Source organism: Haliotis rufescens, unplaced genomic scaffold (assembly GCF_023055435.1).
Source record: "Haliotis rufescens isolate VD_foot unplaced genomic scaffold, xgHalRufe1.0.p SCAF_20, whole genome shotgun sequence".
Lineage (NCBI taxonomy): Eukaryota > Metazoa > Mollusca > Gastropoda > Lepetellida > Haliotidae > Haliotis > Haliotis rufescens.
In genome coordinates, this window is record NW_025963891.1 from 17,870,654 (window position 1) to 17,890,225 (window position 19,572).

At 40.7% G+C, this 19,572-nt stretch overlaps 1 protein-coding gene across 1 annotated transcript; it reads left to right on the plus strand.

The window, feature by feature from the left end:
• Positions 1-525: 525 nt before the first annotated feature.
• Positions 526-18,715, plus strand: LOC124132866 (monocyte to macrophage differentiation factor 2-like). The gene is made up of 8 exons (XM_046497012.2): positions 526-976; positions 4,896-5,016; positions 6,223-6,304; positions 7,503-7,666; positions 9,948-10,022; positions 12,202-12,303; positions 16,135-16,204; positions 17,346-18,715. Exons 2-8 carry the CDS (start codon positions 4,925-4,927, stop codon positions 17,568-17,570), a joined length of 810 nt encoding a protein of 269 aa, XP_046352968.1. The 5' UTR covers positions 526-976; positions 4,896-4,924; the 3' UTR covers positions 17,571-18,715.
• Positions 18,716-19,572: the final 857 nt, after the last annotated feature.

Genomic DNA, 19,572 nt, shown 5'->3' on the forward strand with positions numbered 1-19,572 from the left:
AGATAAGCAGCGTATTAGCGCAACCCCCCCCCCCCCCCCCCCCTCCCCCCACCAAAAAATAAATAAAATAATATATATATATATATATATATAGAAAAAATTAAGGAAAATAAAATAAAATAAAATAAAATAAAATAATTAATATAAAAAAAAAAAAAAAATATTTTAAACCCAATTATTTTCAATTACGCGTACATACCCAATGAAGCTTTTTCAGCATGCGTACGATGGAGCTAATTTCCGATACACAATTATTAGCTAATTTACTTTCCGAGTTAAGCCTATATATATTTAGAACAGTTATATACATCTAAAACATTATTTGATTTTTTTTAAATCTTAAAATGTTTACTAATTTTTGGAAAACCCTAATAGAGTGATGAATAGATTAGTGAAGAAATATTAGTTACCCAATGACAAATGTAATATTAACCCACTAATTGTAATTCTAATGTGTGTGCGTGTGTGTGTGTGTGTGTGTATGCGCGCGCGCGTTCGTGTGTGTGTGCGTGTATGTAATTGTATTCTCCAAATAATTTGAGATATCTGCAAATATACCTATTTAGTATAAAAACGACTTGCCATATTATTATTTAAATTAGTGAGAAGCACGTGCGTAATCATGCGTTTACGTGCGTGTTCTACATGCAGCAGTGTTAATGTATGCAAAACCATTTATTTAAATAATCACTGCGCCCGAGCTTGCGTGTCTCTTCTGTTTGACGAGGCTTCTGTCTACCTAAACTAGTACTGGCGCTGCGCTTGCGGCGCGTATCAACAGTAGAACCAGTTGACGCAACTGCTTACCGGAAGGAGAGTAACCTCCCTTAGACCCAACCCGGAAGTGATACCTTGCTGGATCCAAACTTCAGCTGACAAGAGTTCAGTGACATTTAGCGCTGATAATGATCAGAGGGCGGGTCGTTGCTGCCTGATACAGCAAAGGAGGGGAGTTCAACACAAAATGATGTTTATGGTAACTTCTTCATCTTATACTTAAGTGACGTGTCATTTTGCGGTGTTCAATGTTGTCAAATTTCTACAGAGCGTAAGACGCCACATAAGGCTACATTCATGGCATTAGAGAAGCTATTATTGATTTAAACAGGTTTTTTTATCAATGTTATTTATTAATTGTAGAGTCAAGGCTCTGTTGAGTTAGGTAAATTTTTTAATTACACATTAATGAAAACCTGATGATTACACTTCCAAGAGCTAAAATATTCAAGGTTCTAGCTGTAATATTGTCTACTGTTTATGGGTTTATGACTATATACTAAATGTAACACTGTAATGCCTAAATCTTTGAATAACATTGGAAGATATGTTTCTAACTTCGGAGATAACAATTATATGTTTGTTTGCTTATCGTAAAAGGTATAAATTGACGAGGATATGAAGAGGCATGTTTCTTATTCGTTCCCACTTCCAATATTATCGCCATTGTGAATGTTTTCATGATCGATGAATAGTGTTCTCCATTATGTACATTCAGAAGGGTCTGACTGCCACAGCATTTGTATGGTTTATGTCAGAAATGCGTGTATTTACAGGAGTGTGAGTGTAACAATTGTGACTCCTTTGTCATCCGTCAACTTTTAAGTGATGCCTTTGAAACAAAACTTTCGATAGTTGCAACATTCATAGTTAATCAATGATAGAACATACATAATTATCATCAGAAAACTCATTTAGCAACTTATGTGTTGATTATGACAACTTTAGACGTTACTTCCCTTCAGTTTGTTAGTGACAGGGCTGGAAATGGATGACTTTGACATTATCGGCAATAGTTTATTCATTTGTATTATTTCTACTGGTCACTGACCAGCCATTTTTTGTGTCTTAATTCTGAAATATTCTGTTTTCAAAGTTGCCTGTGCCAATAACTTTGAGTTTTGTGAAACTATGAGGATGTAGTTACACTAATCTACGCAACTGTAAATTGCCCCCTACCTGTATATATGCTTGTCAACCACACTCTTTTTCTTGATAACGGTGTTAGAACCTACAACGACATGTCACTCCTAATTGTAATAAGGAAGTTGTTCATCCATATATCTTATCCTTACTTAGTACTCCAACTTCTAAATAACTCTCAAAGAAGTTAGTCACTTATTGTTGATAAGACATGTATTAAACTCCACCTCTGTATACCCTGTCTCGCTACCCCCTGTTGTTACAAGACATAAGGGGGCACGGGTGGCCCAGTCGTCTAAGGCGCCCCGATTCGCTGTGCAGAGTTGCGTCCCTTGGGCATGCCAGAAACCTATGATTGTGGGTTCGAATCCCGGTTCGCCCCGATTATGTTTCTAGGTTTGTCAGCACCATACCCGTGCTCGTGGGTTTCACTGAAGTGGTAAACGTCGGAGACCTGCATCACTTCGGGCTTTCCTCCCACATTAAGCTGACACGCCGCGATATAACTGGAATACTGTTAAAAGCGGCGTAAAAGCCAACTCACTCACTCACTCACTACAAGACATAATTGTCCCCCGTCAGGCTGTGTTGTTCTGTTGGATTACCCCCTCTGCTCATTAGATGCATTGTAAAGCGGCTCATTAAACACAACAACCATTCAATTAGTTTATCTTTCAGGCTTGTCTGCTGTTCAAATACAGATACTGTCATGAAAAACATGCATATAAAACAAATAGGGTACAACAATACATCAGTGCATCATATTTTTTCATGTAATGATAAGATACACGATACATATGTCTCTGTATTGATACAAGACATACACTTGCATTTAATGACCCCTGGCGTTTTTATCAGTCCGATATAGGAACATGAGTTGTAATTAGCGTTTCAAGTTCACTACTAAAAATAGCCATTTCGAACGTGTGTATACAGCTAGCTTTGAACGGGCTCTGAAATATTTGGACTCCACTGTGCTTTAATCATATCATCAGCCACAAATAGACATACTGATTGCCTCATTGTTCGTTGACCGTAGTCAGCTCTCTATCACACCCAGCCCAATCACTACACCTCCATTGTATTGGCTGCTGTCCTGTTAGTCTCATTGGCTTCATCGTTATAGTGCTATCTCTGTACATTAATTATACCTTGTGTAAACATATCCTTCCTGTCTGTCTGTCTGTCTGTATGTCCGTCTGTTTGTCTGTCTGTCTGCGCTATACGCTTTCTCAGTAACCACCTGATGAAGGGCCAAGAAGAAGCCCTGAAATATCTTTACACAAGAATAAAAGAAGTTGTTATCCATAAAAGAATGTCATGTATTCATATTCTTCCAACTTCTAGGGCAATGGGGTAGCCTAGGGCTTAAAGCATTGACTCATCACGTTGAATGCCAGGGTTTGATTCCCCACATGGGTACAATATGGAAGCCCATTTTCAGGTGTAACCCCCCGGGATATTGCTGGAATATTGCTAAAAGCGGCGTAAAACCATACTCACTCACTCACTCTTCCAACTTCTAAATTACTATCAAAGACTGTGAGAAAATGATCTACTCTTCTTACAGAATAACAAGCCTCTGTTGTTACTAAGGATGTGAGGTATTATCAGTATATTGGTAAATCGGTAAATTTAGGCACAGGAACCTCGTTATTAGTCAGTAAATAAAAATATATACCCCCTATGTATGTAGAGACCAATAACGAGTTCCTGTGAATTGAGGTTCATTCTTTCCACGATATGTATCACAGTATCACTTTTTATGCTCGATATATTGGGTGATTTCATTGCAAAATATTGTCATCTAGCGATTTTTATTTAGTACTACATGTAGTTGTACTCAGTTGTGTCTTGTAACAACAAGGGTCCAGGGTTGGTGAGACGCAGATTACATCTATGATGTCATAAACAAATTCAAATTTAATGTCAACTGAAATAGCATTTTAAGCAGAATTATTTTATTAAAAAAAGTCTACTCTGGTGTAAAAATACCCAATAGACTGGCCACAAGGCAGTGACCATACATTGAATATACAGCCGACTGAGATATATACCTGCGGTTCCATTTTTACCAGTTTCTTTGTTTAACTGAAACTTTAAAACACAGACCGCATTCTCGTGTGGTTGGTGATTATAAATTTGAATGTTGTGTTGGGATAGTTTCAGTTTCTGCTTTGTTTGGACAAGATAACCACAAGTGTGATTCATGTTACCCTTTCAGATGTTACCATGGTTACATTGACACATGTACAACATGTATGCTGTTAATGTTGATCGTGTTTGATGAATATAGCTACAAAGAATTTGTAGCACTTATTTCTTGGTCATTTCAAAATCATAAAAACCAGCATCTTTGTCAGAAAATGAGGACGTTGTTAGAAGGAAGTCATTGTGAATTATGTGTTTGATAACCATTAAAGAAATACTGAGTCATGTCAATGATGAGATGTGGCCAAAGGGTTTCATTTTTTAGGTTGGTTGTTCAAATGAGAAATGAAAGGTTTGTTAATTAATTTTGTTTACATATTACATGAATCTTTTATGTATGTTTACAATTTGAAGGCTTTAATTAAAAAGAATGAACTGAAGTATGTTTTTTTTTCCAAAGGCAAAACTTTTCAGATGAAATGATCATGTGTTGTTGTTTATGCAGGTTAGTTTCTCTTCTCTTTCAGGGGCATGGGTGGCGGAGTCGTCTAAGGCGTTGCAGCCTGCTGTACAGAGTTGTGTACCTTGGGCACGCCAGAAACCTATGATTGTGGGTTCAAATCCCGGTTGGCCCCGATTATGTTTCTGGGTTTGTCAGCACCATACCCGTGCTCGTGGTTTTCACCGAAGTGGTTAACGTCGGAGACCTGCATCACTTCGGGCTTTCCTCCCACATTAAGCTGACACGCTGAGATATAACTGTAATGCTGTTTCAAGTGGCTTTAAACACAAATCACTCACTCACTCACTCTCTTCTCTTTCAGAGTGTGAACATGTGACAGCAGCAGGAGAGATGAGGTGCAGCAGCAGCAGCGGCTGTGACATCAACATCAGCAAGATGCCACACCTACTGCGACAAATCTCATCACATACTGACTATAAGAGGTAATTTGGTTCTTGATTTGTTTGCGAAATATTATTTCTTGGTGAAGGATCCACATTTGGGACTCTTCATTCTGATACATCCGGGGTAGAATAGGCCTTCAGCAACCAATGCTTGCCATAAAAGGTGACTATGCTTGTCGTAAGACATCAGGTGGTCGAGCTTGTTGACTTTGTTGATGCATGTCATCGTATCCCAATTGTGTGGATCGATGCTTATGATATCAGTCACTGGATTGTCTGGTCTAGACTCGATTATTTACACACCGGCGCCATATAGGTGGTATATTTGTGTGTGCGGCGTTAAACAACAAACAAACAATCATTCTGATAGAATACATTTTTTGCCATTGTTAAGGAATAGGCTTATAAACATTTCAAATTATGATAATAGCAGGTATTTGGCATGTCAATTCCAGTAAATACAGTAAATAAATTCCAGTAAATCAATGAATGATTGAAACATACTAGGGCTGGGACGAGTCCAAATTTACTACCCGGGTACCCACCCTCCTATTACCTGACCCTACCTGGGTACCCGCTGTAGGTCTCAAGAGATAGGTACAAACTGTCCGATTGGGGAAAGTATGACAGTAGCTCTGGTAAAATGTGTTTAGATACATGTATGAAACGATCTGGTGAATACACTGAAGTTGACTGAAGTTTTATTTTTATTCAAACATGTAAAAGGCAGAAGGAATGGGTGTAGTAGTCAGGACGAACTGCGAACATTAGTGACTTGTAGTTTAAACATAGAGTTTTAGATACTTTTTGTCATTAAACAATCTATCACATGACTAACCATGGGTCTGGGTAGTCCTGTGGGTACCCGAGTCCGACTCAGTACCCACCTGACCCGAGTACTCCGAGTTACCCGTCTCAGCCCAAAAATATACTGATGAGAACATATGATCAATGCTGATGTTTAGACCAATTTCAAAATCTAGTTCATCATATTTTGATTGACTAAACTGATACACCTAGATAATAATATGATACAATTTGACAGTGTTTGGAAGGGATTGAAGACAACTGATAGCCGTTTTGGAGAGTTATGAAAATTAATACATACTTTTACGGACTTCATTTTATGTACCTCAGAGATAAGAATCTTTTGTCCACTCTCCCTACATCGATTGACCAGCTCCTCAGATGACTGCCGGAATATTTATGACATAGAATGTCCAGTGCTTGGTGATTTGGTTGCAGGTTGATGAACAGTCGAGCCAAGCCAGGCCAGGCCTACATTCCCACAGATGTAGAACACATCGCCAATGTTATATCCCACGGGGTAAGTGGTGCTTGTCCAGAGGTATTAAATGGTTGGACTGCCAAGATTTTAGTTTTTTTATATTTTCAAAAAAATTTCCGTCAGAGGTTAGGTAAGGTGAAATGGGGTTTAACGTCGTGTCCAAGATCATTGCACTTATATAGCGACGTGCAGGCACGTGTCTGTCTGTCTGTCTGTCTGTCTGTCTGTCTGTCTGCTTGTAGTCCGGACATAGTCCAGACTGATGCCGATATAGAGTGCAGCGTTAAACAACAAACAAACACTTTCAATTAATCTGACTTTATACATGTTATATATAAAAACTGCAATTATTACATAAACAGTTAATAAGTCTGAAAATGTGACTTCTCAGAAAATTAGTCTAAATGTTTGATGCCAGGTATCTCCATAATAATAAATATGAATTGAAGCGTGTGAATTGTATTTTTGTGTTCCTAAGATACTGTAGTTTTAGAATATAATGAGAAATGAAAATGTGATTTTCTTGTCCATAAGATCCCTTATCTCATGGTCATATATAAAGAATCTGATGATAAAATAGTAGACCTATCTGTGAAGATCCGGGGTAGAATAGGTCTTCAGCAATCCATGCTTGCCATAAAAGGCTACTATGCTTGTTGTAAGAGGCAACTATACGGATCGGGTGGTCAGACTCGCTGACTTGGTTGATGCATGTCATCGTATCCCAATAGCTGGGATCGATGCTCATGACATCAGTCACTGGATTGTCTGCTTCAGACTCGATTATTTACAGACCACCATCGTATAGCTGGAATATTGCTGAGTGCGGCGTCAAACAACAAACAAACGAAACTTAGTAAATCTGCTATGTGAATACTGCCAGGATATTTATCATGAGAAGTTTTGTATTTTCTCCCAGGGGTAGAATAGGTTTTCAGCAACCCATGCTTGCCGTAAAAGAAGACTATGCTTGTCGAAAGAGGCAACTAATGGGATCAGGTGGTCAGGCTCACTGACTTAGTTGGAGCATGTCATCGATCCCAATCGCGTGGACCGATGCTCATGATATCAATCACTGGATTGTCTGGTTCAGACTCGATTATTATCAGACCGCCGTCATATAAATGGAATATTGCTGAGTGCGACGTAAAACAATAAATCAACCAACCCATTGTATTTTCTCTCTGACTTCAAGAGTGCCCTCATTCCTTGTTTTACTGAGCTTTGCTTGCTGCAGTTGGGGATCGTGCCGAGCGTGCTGGGGCTGCTGTGGATGGTGTACCTGTCCACAACGCAGGTGCAGTTGATCATCGCAGTGGTGTACGGCAGCGCCCTGGCCATACTGTTCAGTGTGTCCACCACCTTCCACACTGTCTCCTTCTGTGCCACCAAGTTCAACAGGTAAGGAGGCCTTGTGGGCCCAGTGGTGACTCAGCATAACACCACTGCCACAGGCTAATTTGCGTATCACGTGACCAGACTTTTCTCTTGCTTGTAAACAAACACGCTTTTTCAGAAATCTGTAAAGAACGGACTAATGCAAGTAGTTGGGGGCGCTTTTCATATTGTTTTGCATAACTATATAGATATGCTACTACAACTGTGACAGTGAGTTGCATGACAATATATACTTATACATCAAAGTGACCGTATCGCTAGCTCTCCGTTGGGCTTCGATGACAGCACGTGGAGCCGTACAACCAATGTAAACAGAGGATAAAGTTCTACGCAAAAACAAGTAGATGTTCACGTATAAGGATACTTTCTTAATGAACCGTAACCATTCTTTGACATTTGTTTATGAAAATGTGTAGACTTGTCAAACATGAAACGGATGAAAAGCATATGCAATATCTTGAATGGACTGTGAAAGATGTGACGAATCGTCACATGTCACTGGCCTGTGGCAGAGGTAGTATGCTGGTTGGCTGCCGGCCGCATGAGACTCTGGGTAGGAGAGTGGGGAGTCTCCAGTGATTCACCAAGACATAGGTCTGTTTAACATATGCAGAGATGCCAACCAATATGCTTTTGAGCAAAAACTATGTTATTCTGCTTATCCTCCCCAATTACAATTTTTGACATTTTTTCCCTAATTATTTACATGTATAAAATATCCCGGAGAGCAAATTGTTAATACACTGATCACGTGAAGCATTCTACAGGGAACCTATTGCATGTGCACCGATATTTCTAAGGAACTCCAAACGCGACATTGTCTTTAAGCAAAACAGTTAATATTGTCACATGATCAATTGTATGAATGTGTGGAGCTTTGATCACGTGTTTCGCCATGAATGCAGTTTCTCAAAGGCCATTTTTTGTCGCCTCGCTAAAATAACAGGTGGTATAGGGGGCTGGGCCCAACACAATAGCTTGAATAAAATGCGTTCGAACATGATTTCTAATATAAAATTACCGAAGTTATTCAAAATACGTGTTTGTTTGAGTGGAAAGTCGATGGTTCAGTCCCTGGCTGCATCATATCTAAAGACATAAAAAGATGGTACTTGTTGTTACCTTTCCTGTGCTCGGCATTTAGGGGATAAAACAAGGACTGGTCGGCTCGGGGTCAGTATACTCTGTCTGAGTGGAGTATCCATGTTAAAACTGTGGCATGGTATCGCAGTGGGAAAGCACTATTAAACTGGCATTGGTTTGGACTTATCTTGCAGCCACACACACACGCACGTCACTATTTCAGTGTAATCTGTATTTCAGTAATGAAAATGATGTAAAAATGGAAGTAGACCTTTGGCCCTTTTACATGAGATCACCTAAGGGAACATGTTTTAAAATTTTATTGATATTTAGACAACCAACCTTACTGTTTGGGAATAAATATCTGAAAACCAAGTGATTATAAAAACAAAAAACATATTGTTAGACGAACTTCCAAATTGCAACTTAAATTTCAATTTTAGATAAACGGTATACCATGACGTCAACCATGACTTACGACAGTCGTAGTGCTCGGTTTCTCTGATTTTTCTTCTTTGCATTCCGTTTATCAGGGTAGCGCTGTACAAAGTGATCTTTGCGCTAAGGTGATCGTAACTCCCATACGTCAACCATGACTTACGACAGTCGTAGTGCTCGGTTTCTCTGATTTTTCTTCTTTGCGTTCTGTTTACCAGGGTAGCACTGTACAAAGTGATCTTTGCGCTAAGGTGATCATAACTCCCATACGTCAACCTTGACGTACGACAGTCGTAGTGCTCGGTTTCTCTGATTTTTCTTCTTTGCGTTCTGTTTACCAGGGTAGCACTGTACAAAGTGATCTTTGCACTAAGGTGATCGTAACTCCCATACGTCAACCTTGACTTACGACAGTTGTAGTGCTCGGTTTCTCTGATTTTTCTTCTTTGCATTCCGTTTACCAGGGTAGCACTGTACAAAGTGATCTTTGCGCTAAGGTGATCGTAACTCCCATACGTCAACCATGACTTACGACAGTCGTAGTGCTCAGTTTCTCTGATTTTTCTTCTTTGCATTCTGGTAATTTCGTACACAGACACCCAGCCTCGGTTTCTCTGAAATTTCAACAATTGAAGTCTGTCTTCTGCTGTTGGTTCAAGATGAGATTACCTGATACTGAATTCTTAAATAAAACCACCACATGTCTGAAATCATATATTGCTTATCTCCTTCAGAAACACATCTCGATCTACTTCCCTTTCAGCTCAATCAAGAACTTCTTCCATATTGGTGATCGTGCAGTCATCTATGTCTTCATTGCTGCTTCCTACACCCCATGGTGAGTTCTGCCTCCGTGGTCAAGTTGGGATGGGATAGTGGGCAGTGTCACAGACCTGGGTTTAATTCCACACATGCACCAAGGGTTTTGCAGCTCTTCTCTGTAGAGGCACAATTGTGTCTTGTTCAAAAGTGGAGTTAAACCCAACTCACTCACTCACTCTGATTTTCAAGATATGGCAAGAATTGATTAAGTAAGACTCTTAAACACATGTTTGAAATAGACCTCTCAACTTTTGATAGGGACATGTCTGTTATTTCTTTATATCAAGGTGCTCACTTGATTTGATGCACTTTGCGAAGTTAAACTTGTTTTATCAAAATATAGATTTTGATTATCGATCAGATCATCTTGTTGGCACTGCCATTTTGTTTGAAGCAGATGCAAGTGTCATGAGAGGTGGAATCTGATTGGTCAATAGTAGGGACATGGAAGGGACATAACTCGTAATAGCCACTGGTGGCGCTATGATCGAGCCAAGAAACTCCAGTCTTGGTGGGCATGGGTGGAAACTGGACTTTTACAGTCAATTAACTCCCTTGCCTCGGGAACATGAGGTTCATAAATTTTGTGGTCAAATCTACGTATGATATCATATTGACCATTGAGAAATATCTACAGTGAAATCAATTATACGTCATAATTGAAACTGTAAACAGCAGGATGCAGTGATCGTGTGAACTTTCATTCACCTACCTTCACCTCAAAGAAATACCAAATATGTACAACAATGTCGACTTATGACATCACTACCGGTAACTGGCTTTTACTTTTACAAAATGGCGTTTTCACTGACATCAGAATGCAGGATTTTTGGTTGATTTAGGGATCGTATCTACAAAAATGTGATGTTAGTAATCAGATACATTCTGTTATTTGTTTTTATGTTTTTCATTGTAACCAAGAGAAATAGTCCGGAATTCCGATAAATACTGTTGTCGTTGCATGATTTTGCGTCAGTCATGGCATCAAGCAGGATGGAAACTTTGACAATTTCTGTTGAATTTACCAAATCATTGCAATGTATTTATTTTTAATTCCATAATACCTTGCCATGATTCTCTTCCAATGTATGTTGAGCCAATGTATGCAACGGAAATAGAAGAATGGATAGCTCAAAATAGGAGCGAGTGCTACGCAGTGTAAAATCTGAATTTTGCTTTGTTTATATTTCAAACAAGTGCTGTTTTCCGAGCACATCATTTGTTTTCATACTTAATTTATTTCACTTGATTCCGTCCATTTGTCATTTGATTCTAAAATGTGTGAGGATCTGGCATCCAGGGGGTTAAATGAAAAGTAAAAAGTAAAATACAGTTTACACCCTTGCCGATCTAGGCTGGAATTTCCAGGCTCAATCGCAGTGCCACCAGTGGCTATTACGAGTTATGTCCCTTCTCTGTCCCTCCTGTCAACAATCAGATCTTTCCTCTCATATCACTTGCATTTGCTTCAAACAAAATGATGGCACCCAGTCAAGACGATCTGATCGATCGATCAAAATCTATTTTTTTATAAAACAGTTCTTCAGCTAGGGCTGAAACTGGACTTACGTAGTCAGTTGACACCTTTGCATCGGAAAGATGAGATAAGAGTAAATTCTTTTCTATCTGTTCGTTTATTTGAATGAAAAGCCACCAAATCACACATACATACAATGCATAGAGTTAAATATATAGTATAACACATATTTTGCAGTTAATAAAACGGATAATAATAAGTCCTGATGAAAGTAAACATTTAGTTCTTATCTTAACTACAATTTCTTCCATGTCACCGTGGCAGAAGACTACATTCGCTAGCCTTTGGTGCAGACTTTGTGGGTTCGAATCCCACTGGCGACACGTTTTCATGAATTTGTTCTTTCATCAAGGTAATTGACAGGGAAAAAAATGAAGTTTCGTCATTGCCAAGTGGTGTTTAACTGACAATTCAGTTACCGGTAGTTAATGTATGGTCAAAAACAAAGGAGCCATGGTTTAAATGGTAGTTTGATAAATATGGCTTTACCATTGGCCTATTAGCTTGTAAGATACATTTAAATGGGGATTGGGTGATCACAATGGCTTCTAGCTATACGCAGAAGGAGGGATGTTACCAAGACTACCCTCGAACCCTGTCAGCCACTGTTTGTATGTTCCACACTGACCGCCGTGTGCCCTGTGTGCCCTGTGTGTAGGTTGGCCCTGAAGGACCTGGGCTGGTGGGGGCATCATCTCATCCTGCTCATCTGGTCCCTGGCAGCCTTCGGCATCACCTACCAGTACATCTACCATGAACAGTGAGTAGTGTGTCTGTACCATGAACAGTGAGTAGTGACATGAACAATGAGTAGTGCCATGAACAGTGAGTAGTGACATGAACAGTGAGTAGTGACATGAACAGTGAGTAGTGCCATGAACAGTGAGTAGTGCCATGAACAGTGAGTAGTGACATGAACAGTGAGTAGTGCCATGAACAGTGAGTAGTGACATGAACAATGTATTGACATGAACAGTGAGTAGTGACATGAACAGTGAGTAGTGCCATGAACAGTGAGTAGTGACATGAACAGTGAGTAGTGACATGAACAATGTATTGACATGAACAGTGAGTAGTGACATGAACAGTGAGTAGTGACATGAACAGTGAGTAGTGACATGAACAGTGAGTAGTGTGTATGTACCATGAACAGTGAGTAGTGACATGAACAGTGAGTAGTGCCATGAACAGTGAGTAGTGCCATGAACACTGAGTAGTGTGTCTGTGCCATGAACAGTGAGTAGTGCCATGAACAGTGAGTAGTGCCATGAACAGTGAGTAGTGCCATGAACAGTGAGTAGTGCCATGAACAGTGAGGAGTGTGTCTGTACCATGAACAGTGAGTAGTGCCATGAACAGTGAGTAGTGCCATGAACAGTGAGTAGTGCCATGAACACTGAGTAGTGTGTCTGTACCATGAACAGTGAGTAGTGCCATGAACAGTGAGTAGTGCCATGAACAGTGAGTAGTGCCATGAACAGTGAGTAGTGCCATGAACAGTGAGGAGTGTGTCTGTACCATGAACAGTGAGTAGTGCCATGAACAGTGAGTAGTGCCATGAACAGTGAGTAGCCCCATGAACAGTGAGTAGTGACATGAACTGTTCATGGCACTACTGTGAACAGTGTTCTTTGTGTGGTCTCTGAAGCAGGCTGCTTTGTGGACGCCCCTGTGAAGAGACTGTATCAGTGTTGTGTGTGAAAAGACTGTGTCCGTGTTGTGTGTGTGAAGTGACTGTGTCGGTGTTGTGTGAGTGAAGAGACTGTGTCAGTGTTGTGTGTGTGGAGAGACTGTGTCAGTGTTGTGTGTGTGGAGAGACTGTGTCAGTGTTGTGTGTGAAGAGACCGTATCAGTGTTGTGTGTGAAGAGACTGTGTCAGTGTTGTGTGTGTGGAGAGACTGTGTCAGTGTTGTGTGTGTGGAGAGACTGTGTCAGTGTTGTGTGTGTGGAGAGACTGTGTCAGTGTTGTGTGTGTGGAGAGACTGTGTCAGTGTTGTGTGTGTGGAGAGACTGTCAGTGTTGTGTGTGAAGAGAATGTGTCAGTGTTGTGTGTGTGAAGAGACTGTGTCAATGTTGTGTGTGGAGAGACTGTGTCAGTGTTGTGTGTGCAGAGAGACTGTCAGTGTTGTGTGTGAAGAGACTGTGTCAGTGTTGTGTGTGAAGAGACTGTGTCAGTGTTGTGTGTGGAGAGACTGTGTCAGTGTTGTGTGTGAAGAGACTGTGTCAGTGTTGTGTGTGGAGAGAGACTGTGTCAGTGTTGTGTGTGAAGAGACTGTGTCAGTGTTGTGTGTGAAGAGACCGTGTCAGTGTTGTGTGTGTGGAGAGACTGTGTCAGTGTTGTGTGTGGAGAGACTGTCAGTGTTGTGTGTGAAGAGACTGTGTCAGTGTTGTGTGTGTGAAGAGACTGTGTCAGTGTTGCGTGTGTGAAGAGACTGTGTCAGTGTTGTGTGTGGAGAGACTGTGTCAGTGTTGTGTGTGGAGAGACTGTGTCAGTGTTGTGTGTGTGGAGAGACTGTGTTAGTGTTGTGTGTGAAGAGACTGTGTCAGTGTTGTGTGTGGAGAGACTGTGTCAGTGTTGTGTGTGTGGAGAGACTGTGTCAGTGTTGTGTGTGGAGAGACTGTGTCAGTGTTGTGTGTGGAGAGACTGTCAGTGTTGTGTGTGAAGAGACTGTGTCAGTGTTGTGTGTGTGAAGAGACTGTGTCAGTGTTGGGTGTGTGAAGAGACTGTGTCAGTGTTGTGTGTGGAGAGACTGTGTCAGTGTTGTGTGTGGAGAGACTGTGTCAGTGTTGTGTGTGTGGAGAGACTGTGTTAGTGTTGTGTGTGAAGAGACTGTGTCAGTGTTGTGTGTGGAGAGACTGTGTCAGTGTTGTGTGTGTGGAGAGACTGTGTCAGTGTTGTGTGTGAAGAGACTGTGTCAGTGTTGTGTGTGAAGAGACTGTGTCAGTGTTGTGTGTGTGTGGAGAGACTGTGTCAGTGTTGTGTGTGAAGAGACTGTGTCATGGTTGTGTGTGAAGAGACTGTGTCAGCGTTGTGTGTGGAGAGACTGTGTCAGTGTTGTGTGAGTGAAGAGACTGTGTCAGTGTTGTGTGTGTGGAGAGACTGTGTCAGTGTTGTGTGTGGAGAGCCTGTGTCAGTGTTGTGTATGAAGAGACTGTGTCAGTGTTGTGTGAGTGAAGAGACTGTGTCAGTGTTGTGTGTGTGGAGAGACTGTGTCAGTGTTGTGTGTGGAGAGACTGTGTCAGTGTTGTGTGTGGAGAGCCTGTGTCAGTGTTGTGTATGAAGAGACTGTGTCAGTGTTGTGTGTGTGGAGAGACTATGTCAGTGTTGTGTGTGAAGAGACTGTGTCAATGTTGTGTATGAAGAGACTGTCAGTGTTGTGTGTGAAGAGACTGTGTCAGTGTTGTGTGTGAAGAGACTGTGTCAGTGTTGTGTGTGTGGAGAGACTATGTCAGTGTTGTGTGTGCAGAGAGACTGTGTCAGTGTTGTGTGTGAAGAGACTGTGTCAGTGTTGTGTGTGTGAAGAGACTGTGTCAGTGTTGTGTGTGGAGAGACTATGTCAGTGTTGTGTGTGTGGAGAGACTGTGTCAGTGTTGTGTGTGGAGAGACTGTGTCAGTGTTGTGTGTGAAGAGACTGTGTCAGTGTTATTTGTGTGAAGAGACTGTGTCAGTGTTGTGTATGAAGAGACTGTGTCAGTGTTGTGTGTGAAGAGACTGTGTCAGTGTTGTGTGTGAAGAGACTGTGTCAGTGTTGTGTGTGAAGAGACTGTGTCAGTGTTGTGTGAGTGAAGAGACTGTGTCAGTGTTGTGTGTGTGGAGAGACTGTGTCAGTGTTGTGTGTGGAGAGAGACTGTGTCAGTGTTGTGTGTGTGGAGAGACTGTGTCAGTGTTGTGTGTGTGAAGAGCCTGTGTCAGTGTTGTGTGTGTGGAGAGACTGTGTCAGTGTTGTGTGTGTGGAGAGACTGTGTCAGTGTTGTGTGTGGAGAGAGACTGTGTCAGTGTTGTGTGTGTGGAGAGACTGTGTCAGTGTTGTGTGTGGAGAGAGACTGTGTCAGTGTTGTGTGTGTGAAGAGACTGTGTCAGTGTTGTGTGTGAAGAGACTGTGTCAGTGTTGTGTGTGAAGAGACTGTGTCAGTGTTGTGTTTGTGGAGAGACCGTGTCAGTGTTGTGTGTGTGGAGAGACTGTGTCAGTGTTGTGTGTGGAGAGACTGTGTCAGTGTTGTGTGTGTGGAGAGACTGTGTCGGTGTTGTGTGTGTGGAGAGACTGTGTCAGTGTTGTGTGTGGAGAGACTGTGTCAGTGTTGTGTGTGAAGAGACTGTGTCAGTGTTGTGTGTGTGGAGAGACTGTGTCAGTGTTGTGTGTGGAGAGACTGTGTCAGTGTTGTGTGTGGAGAGCCTGTGTCAGTGTTGTGTGTGAAGAGACTGTGTCAGTGTTGTGTGTGTGGAGAGACTGTGTCAGTGTTGTGTGAGTGAAGAGACTGTGTCAGTGTTGTGTGTGTGGAGAGACTGTGTCAGTGTTGTGTGTGTGAAGAGACTGTGTCAGTGTTGTGTGTGTGATGTGCTGGACATGTTGGACTGTGTTCTCTGCTGCAGGTACAAATGGCTGGAGATTGTGTTCTACATGGGTATCGGGATACTTCCAGCTTCAGCAGTATTTCTCATGGTAAGTCAGCACACTGAACTGGATTTCATTGTGTCATATTTCTTATTATTGAAGGATGGTGGGGTAGCCTAGTGGTTAAAGCATCCACTTGTCACTCCGGATTCCAGTCCAATGTATGAAGCCCATTTCTGGTGTCCCTGCTGGAATATTGCTGAATATTGCTAAAAGCAGCATAAAACCATACTCATTCACTCACTCACTCACTCACCCTAACTATTGGACATAGTGGTAATTTGATAAAAATAGTTTATTTTGTTGAGAAATGCTGTTATCAAAGTCCAACACTTAGCTAACCATACCGAAATGTCTTTAGATTTTGCTTACCAAATTAGAATGTTTGTGAAAGAAATTTATCCATCAAGTGTCTTATGCAGACCAGATATTTGGGGCAAACTAGTTCTCTAACCAAAAAGTCTTGTTGAAAATGAAGTGAATAATTATCTCCCTTGGTTCAGTTGAAAACGCTACACAGAAACATTTCCTCTTATGCATCAGGACACACGTTTTGTGAATCATCGAAAACTTCTTTTTCCTTGCTTAACTTTTTGAAATAATAACAATTGAACTGAATGTCTTTAAATGTATTCTGCAAAGGAAACAGAAAGTAGCATGGAAACACAGAATTCACATATGCTTGTCTCACTTTTTCGCTCTCTTGTACCGAGAATTTAGAAACCTCAGCTCTGATTGGATGATTAGAACTGATGTGACCTCCGATGGAGGTGTTCTGAGATCTTCACACAAAAAGGTTTCATATCCGAGTAAAAGATCTGACTATAATTATATATAATGCAGATCCCCCGTTAAGATCCAGGTTGGAAAAGATCTTTTGTAATCCATGCTTGCTTAATCATAATAAGGCAACTAATGGGGTCGGATGGTCAGGTTCGCTGACTTGGTTGATGCATGTCACCATATCCCAATTGCATAGATCAATGCTCTCAATGTCAACCACGAGAATGTCTGGTCCAGACTTGATTATTTTACAGAGCGCTATCATATAACTGGAATATTGCTGAGTGTGGTGTTAAATGACTAACAAACAAAGCGGATGGTTCCTCGGATAGCCTAAAATCTGATGAGCATCCCTGCACCTGCCTCTGGACCAATGTCTGCACTGTATTTTCTGATCTCTCAACAGGAAGAGTGCTCCGGCATCTACGAGCTGCTCATCGGTGGGAGTATGTACGTATGTGGAGTGGTATTCTTTAAAAGTGACGGCGTTATCCCTTTCGCCCATGCCATCTGGCACTGCTTCGTGTTTGTTGGTGCACTGCTCCATTTCTATGCTGTATGCACGTATCTCCTGGGTGCAGGCGCGATCCATGCTGGAGGTCAGAACACCACGCCACATGATGAACTTTGATGTTACATACGCTCCCCTTCGGCATCCACCGATTCCAATATCAGCACCAAGATGAAACATCAGAACAAGATTAAATGGGGTTAGATATTTACACCAATGTTAAATACTGGGGCTTTATCAAAAATATTTTATACCAGACTAAAATTCATTAACTTCTGACGATTTTCTTGGTCGATATGCCAATAAGATCGAGGCATAATAGAATACATATAAAATGTTTGAGAAGCGTTTGCTATCAGTCAAATCCAACATTTAATGTTACACATGCATTTTACCAGACACCTATCTGCCATCTTTGTTGATTCTAAAATATAGCTGCACATGACAGCGGTACTGTTTTAAAAATTGGGCAATAAAGCTCAAAATAAGAATAAAGTATGACTTCGCTTGCATTTATATGATTTAAGGTGATTAAACCTCGACTTTGAAAATCAAAGCATTTCATAAACAATATACTTGAAAACAGAAGTTCCATAATGGCAACCTCATCAGTGACATCCATTTAAAAAAACTATTAAATATACTGACAAAAGTGGTTATTTCAAGTTGTTGGGTTGTGGGCAATGCCCCCATATCCCCTGCTAAAAATGGTGTCTGAAGAACTTAAATATTTACACTCAGGAAGGATCTCGTGCACATCATTTACCAAACTGTCAAAAGGTGTCTAGTAAAATGTATTCTTTATATTTGGTTGGCTAGGTTCGTCCTTAACACACTGGCCGGGCGATTACACGATTCTGAAATTTAACACGTCACAAATGTTATATTTGGGATAGCACTTTCTTTGTAAAGTAAAGATTCTCGTACTTTTTAGGCATTGTGTGTCAAAGGTCAAAGGTTTAAGTAAACTTGAAAACATTCTGACTCCGGATTCTCTAGTGTTACAGGAAATACTCAATAGAGAAATGGTAGATTCCACTTTCTACTTACGGACTATATTTCAACTACCTCTTTATTTTTTCGGGTTAATCAATCCCATCCCATGACAAGCTTTAGCAAATATATTGTGATCTACTTTAACGTTGGACAGTCCTAGTTTTAACTCCAGAGTTTGTTTTTTTATGTCACATGGTGTAAAAAAATAAGTGCACAAGCTGAACAATCTCATTAAAATCAGATCTTAGTTTTTGCTACCGCTAAGCAAAGATCTGAGGACATCCCATTACGGGTCACGTCAGAACGACCTTTCGCGAATTTTGACCGACCAATGAAATGACTGATAGAAATCGACACAAGCCAATCAGAAGACAGCTTTCTCGAGCCTTATGACACTAGTTTCAAACTGGCGACCAAGCTTCGAAACATATTTTGACGTATTCTCGATTAAAAATTATAAAACTGATAAAAAGAACATTCTGGAATATCTTATAGATGGCCTAGATTGTATGGATATAATCATAAAACCTGTAACTGTCGTTCGGAATACCCCGTGTTAAATATTTTGAGGTTTCATGATTAGAAAACACATTCCGAATGTCACTTTCAGGATCTGGTAAGCAACGCTCTGATTGTTTGGATGAAAGGTCGTTCTGACGTAACCCGTAATGGGATGTCCTCAGATCTTTGTTTAGTGATAGCGAGGACTAAGATCTGATTTTAATGAGATCGACAAGTTGAATAAACAAAGAAATGTTGTTTGTTTCTGTGACGTGATGTTCGAGAGTTGCACCCGTGAATTGTGATATATATGAAGTTGCAACTCGCTTGATGCATTGAAAATGTGCTTAATTTTCAAACAAACATACTAACAAGGTAATGAGATAGGCATCATGACTTAACGTCCCACAAGTGAAAAACCTTGATAACTTTGTTGTCTGAGGTAGACATGTTCGACATTTATACTTTTTACCGAGTTCTATACACACAGTATACTACAAGTATAACTGTATTCCATGTTAACATGACAGTAATGTTTCGTTGTTTGTTCTCCAGCTCTACCCTTCATCCTCTATACCGCAGCATATATCTGTGATATTTTATTGCAACATTGCTAAGTTTATTT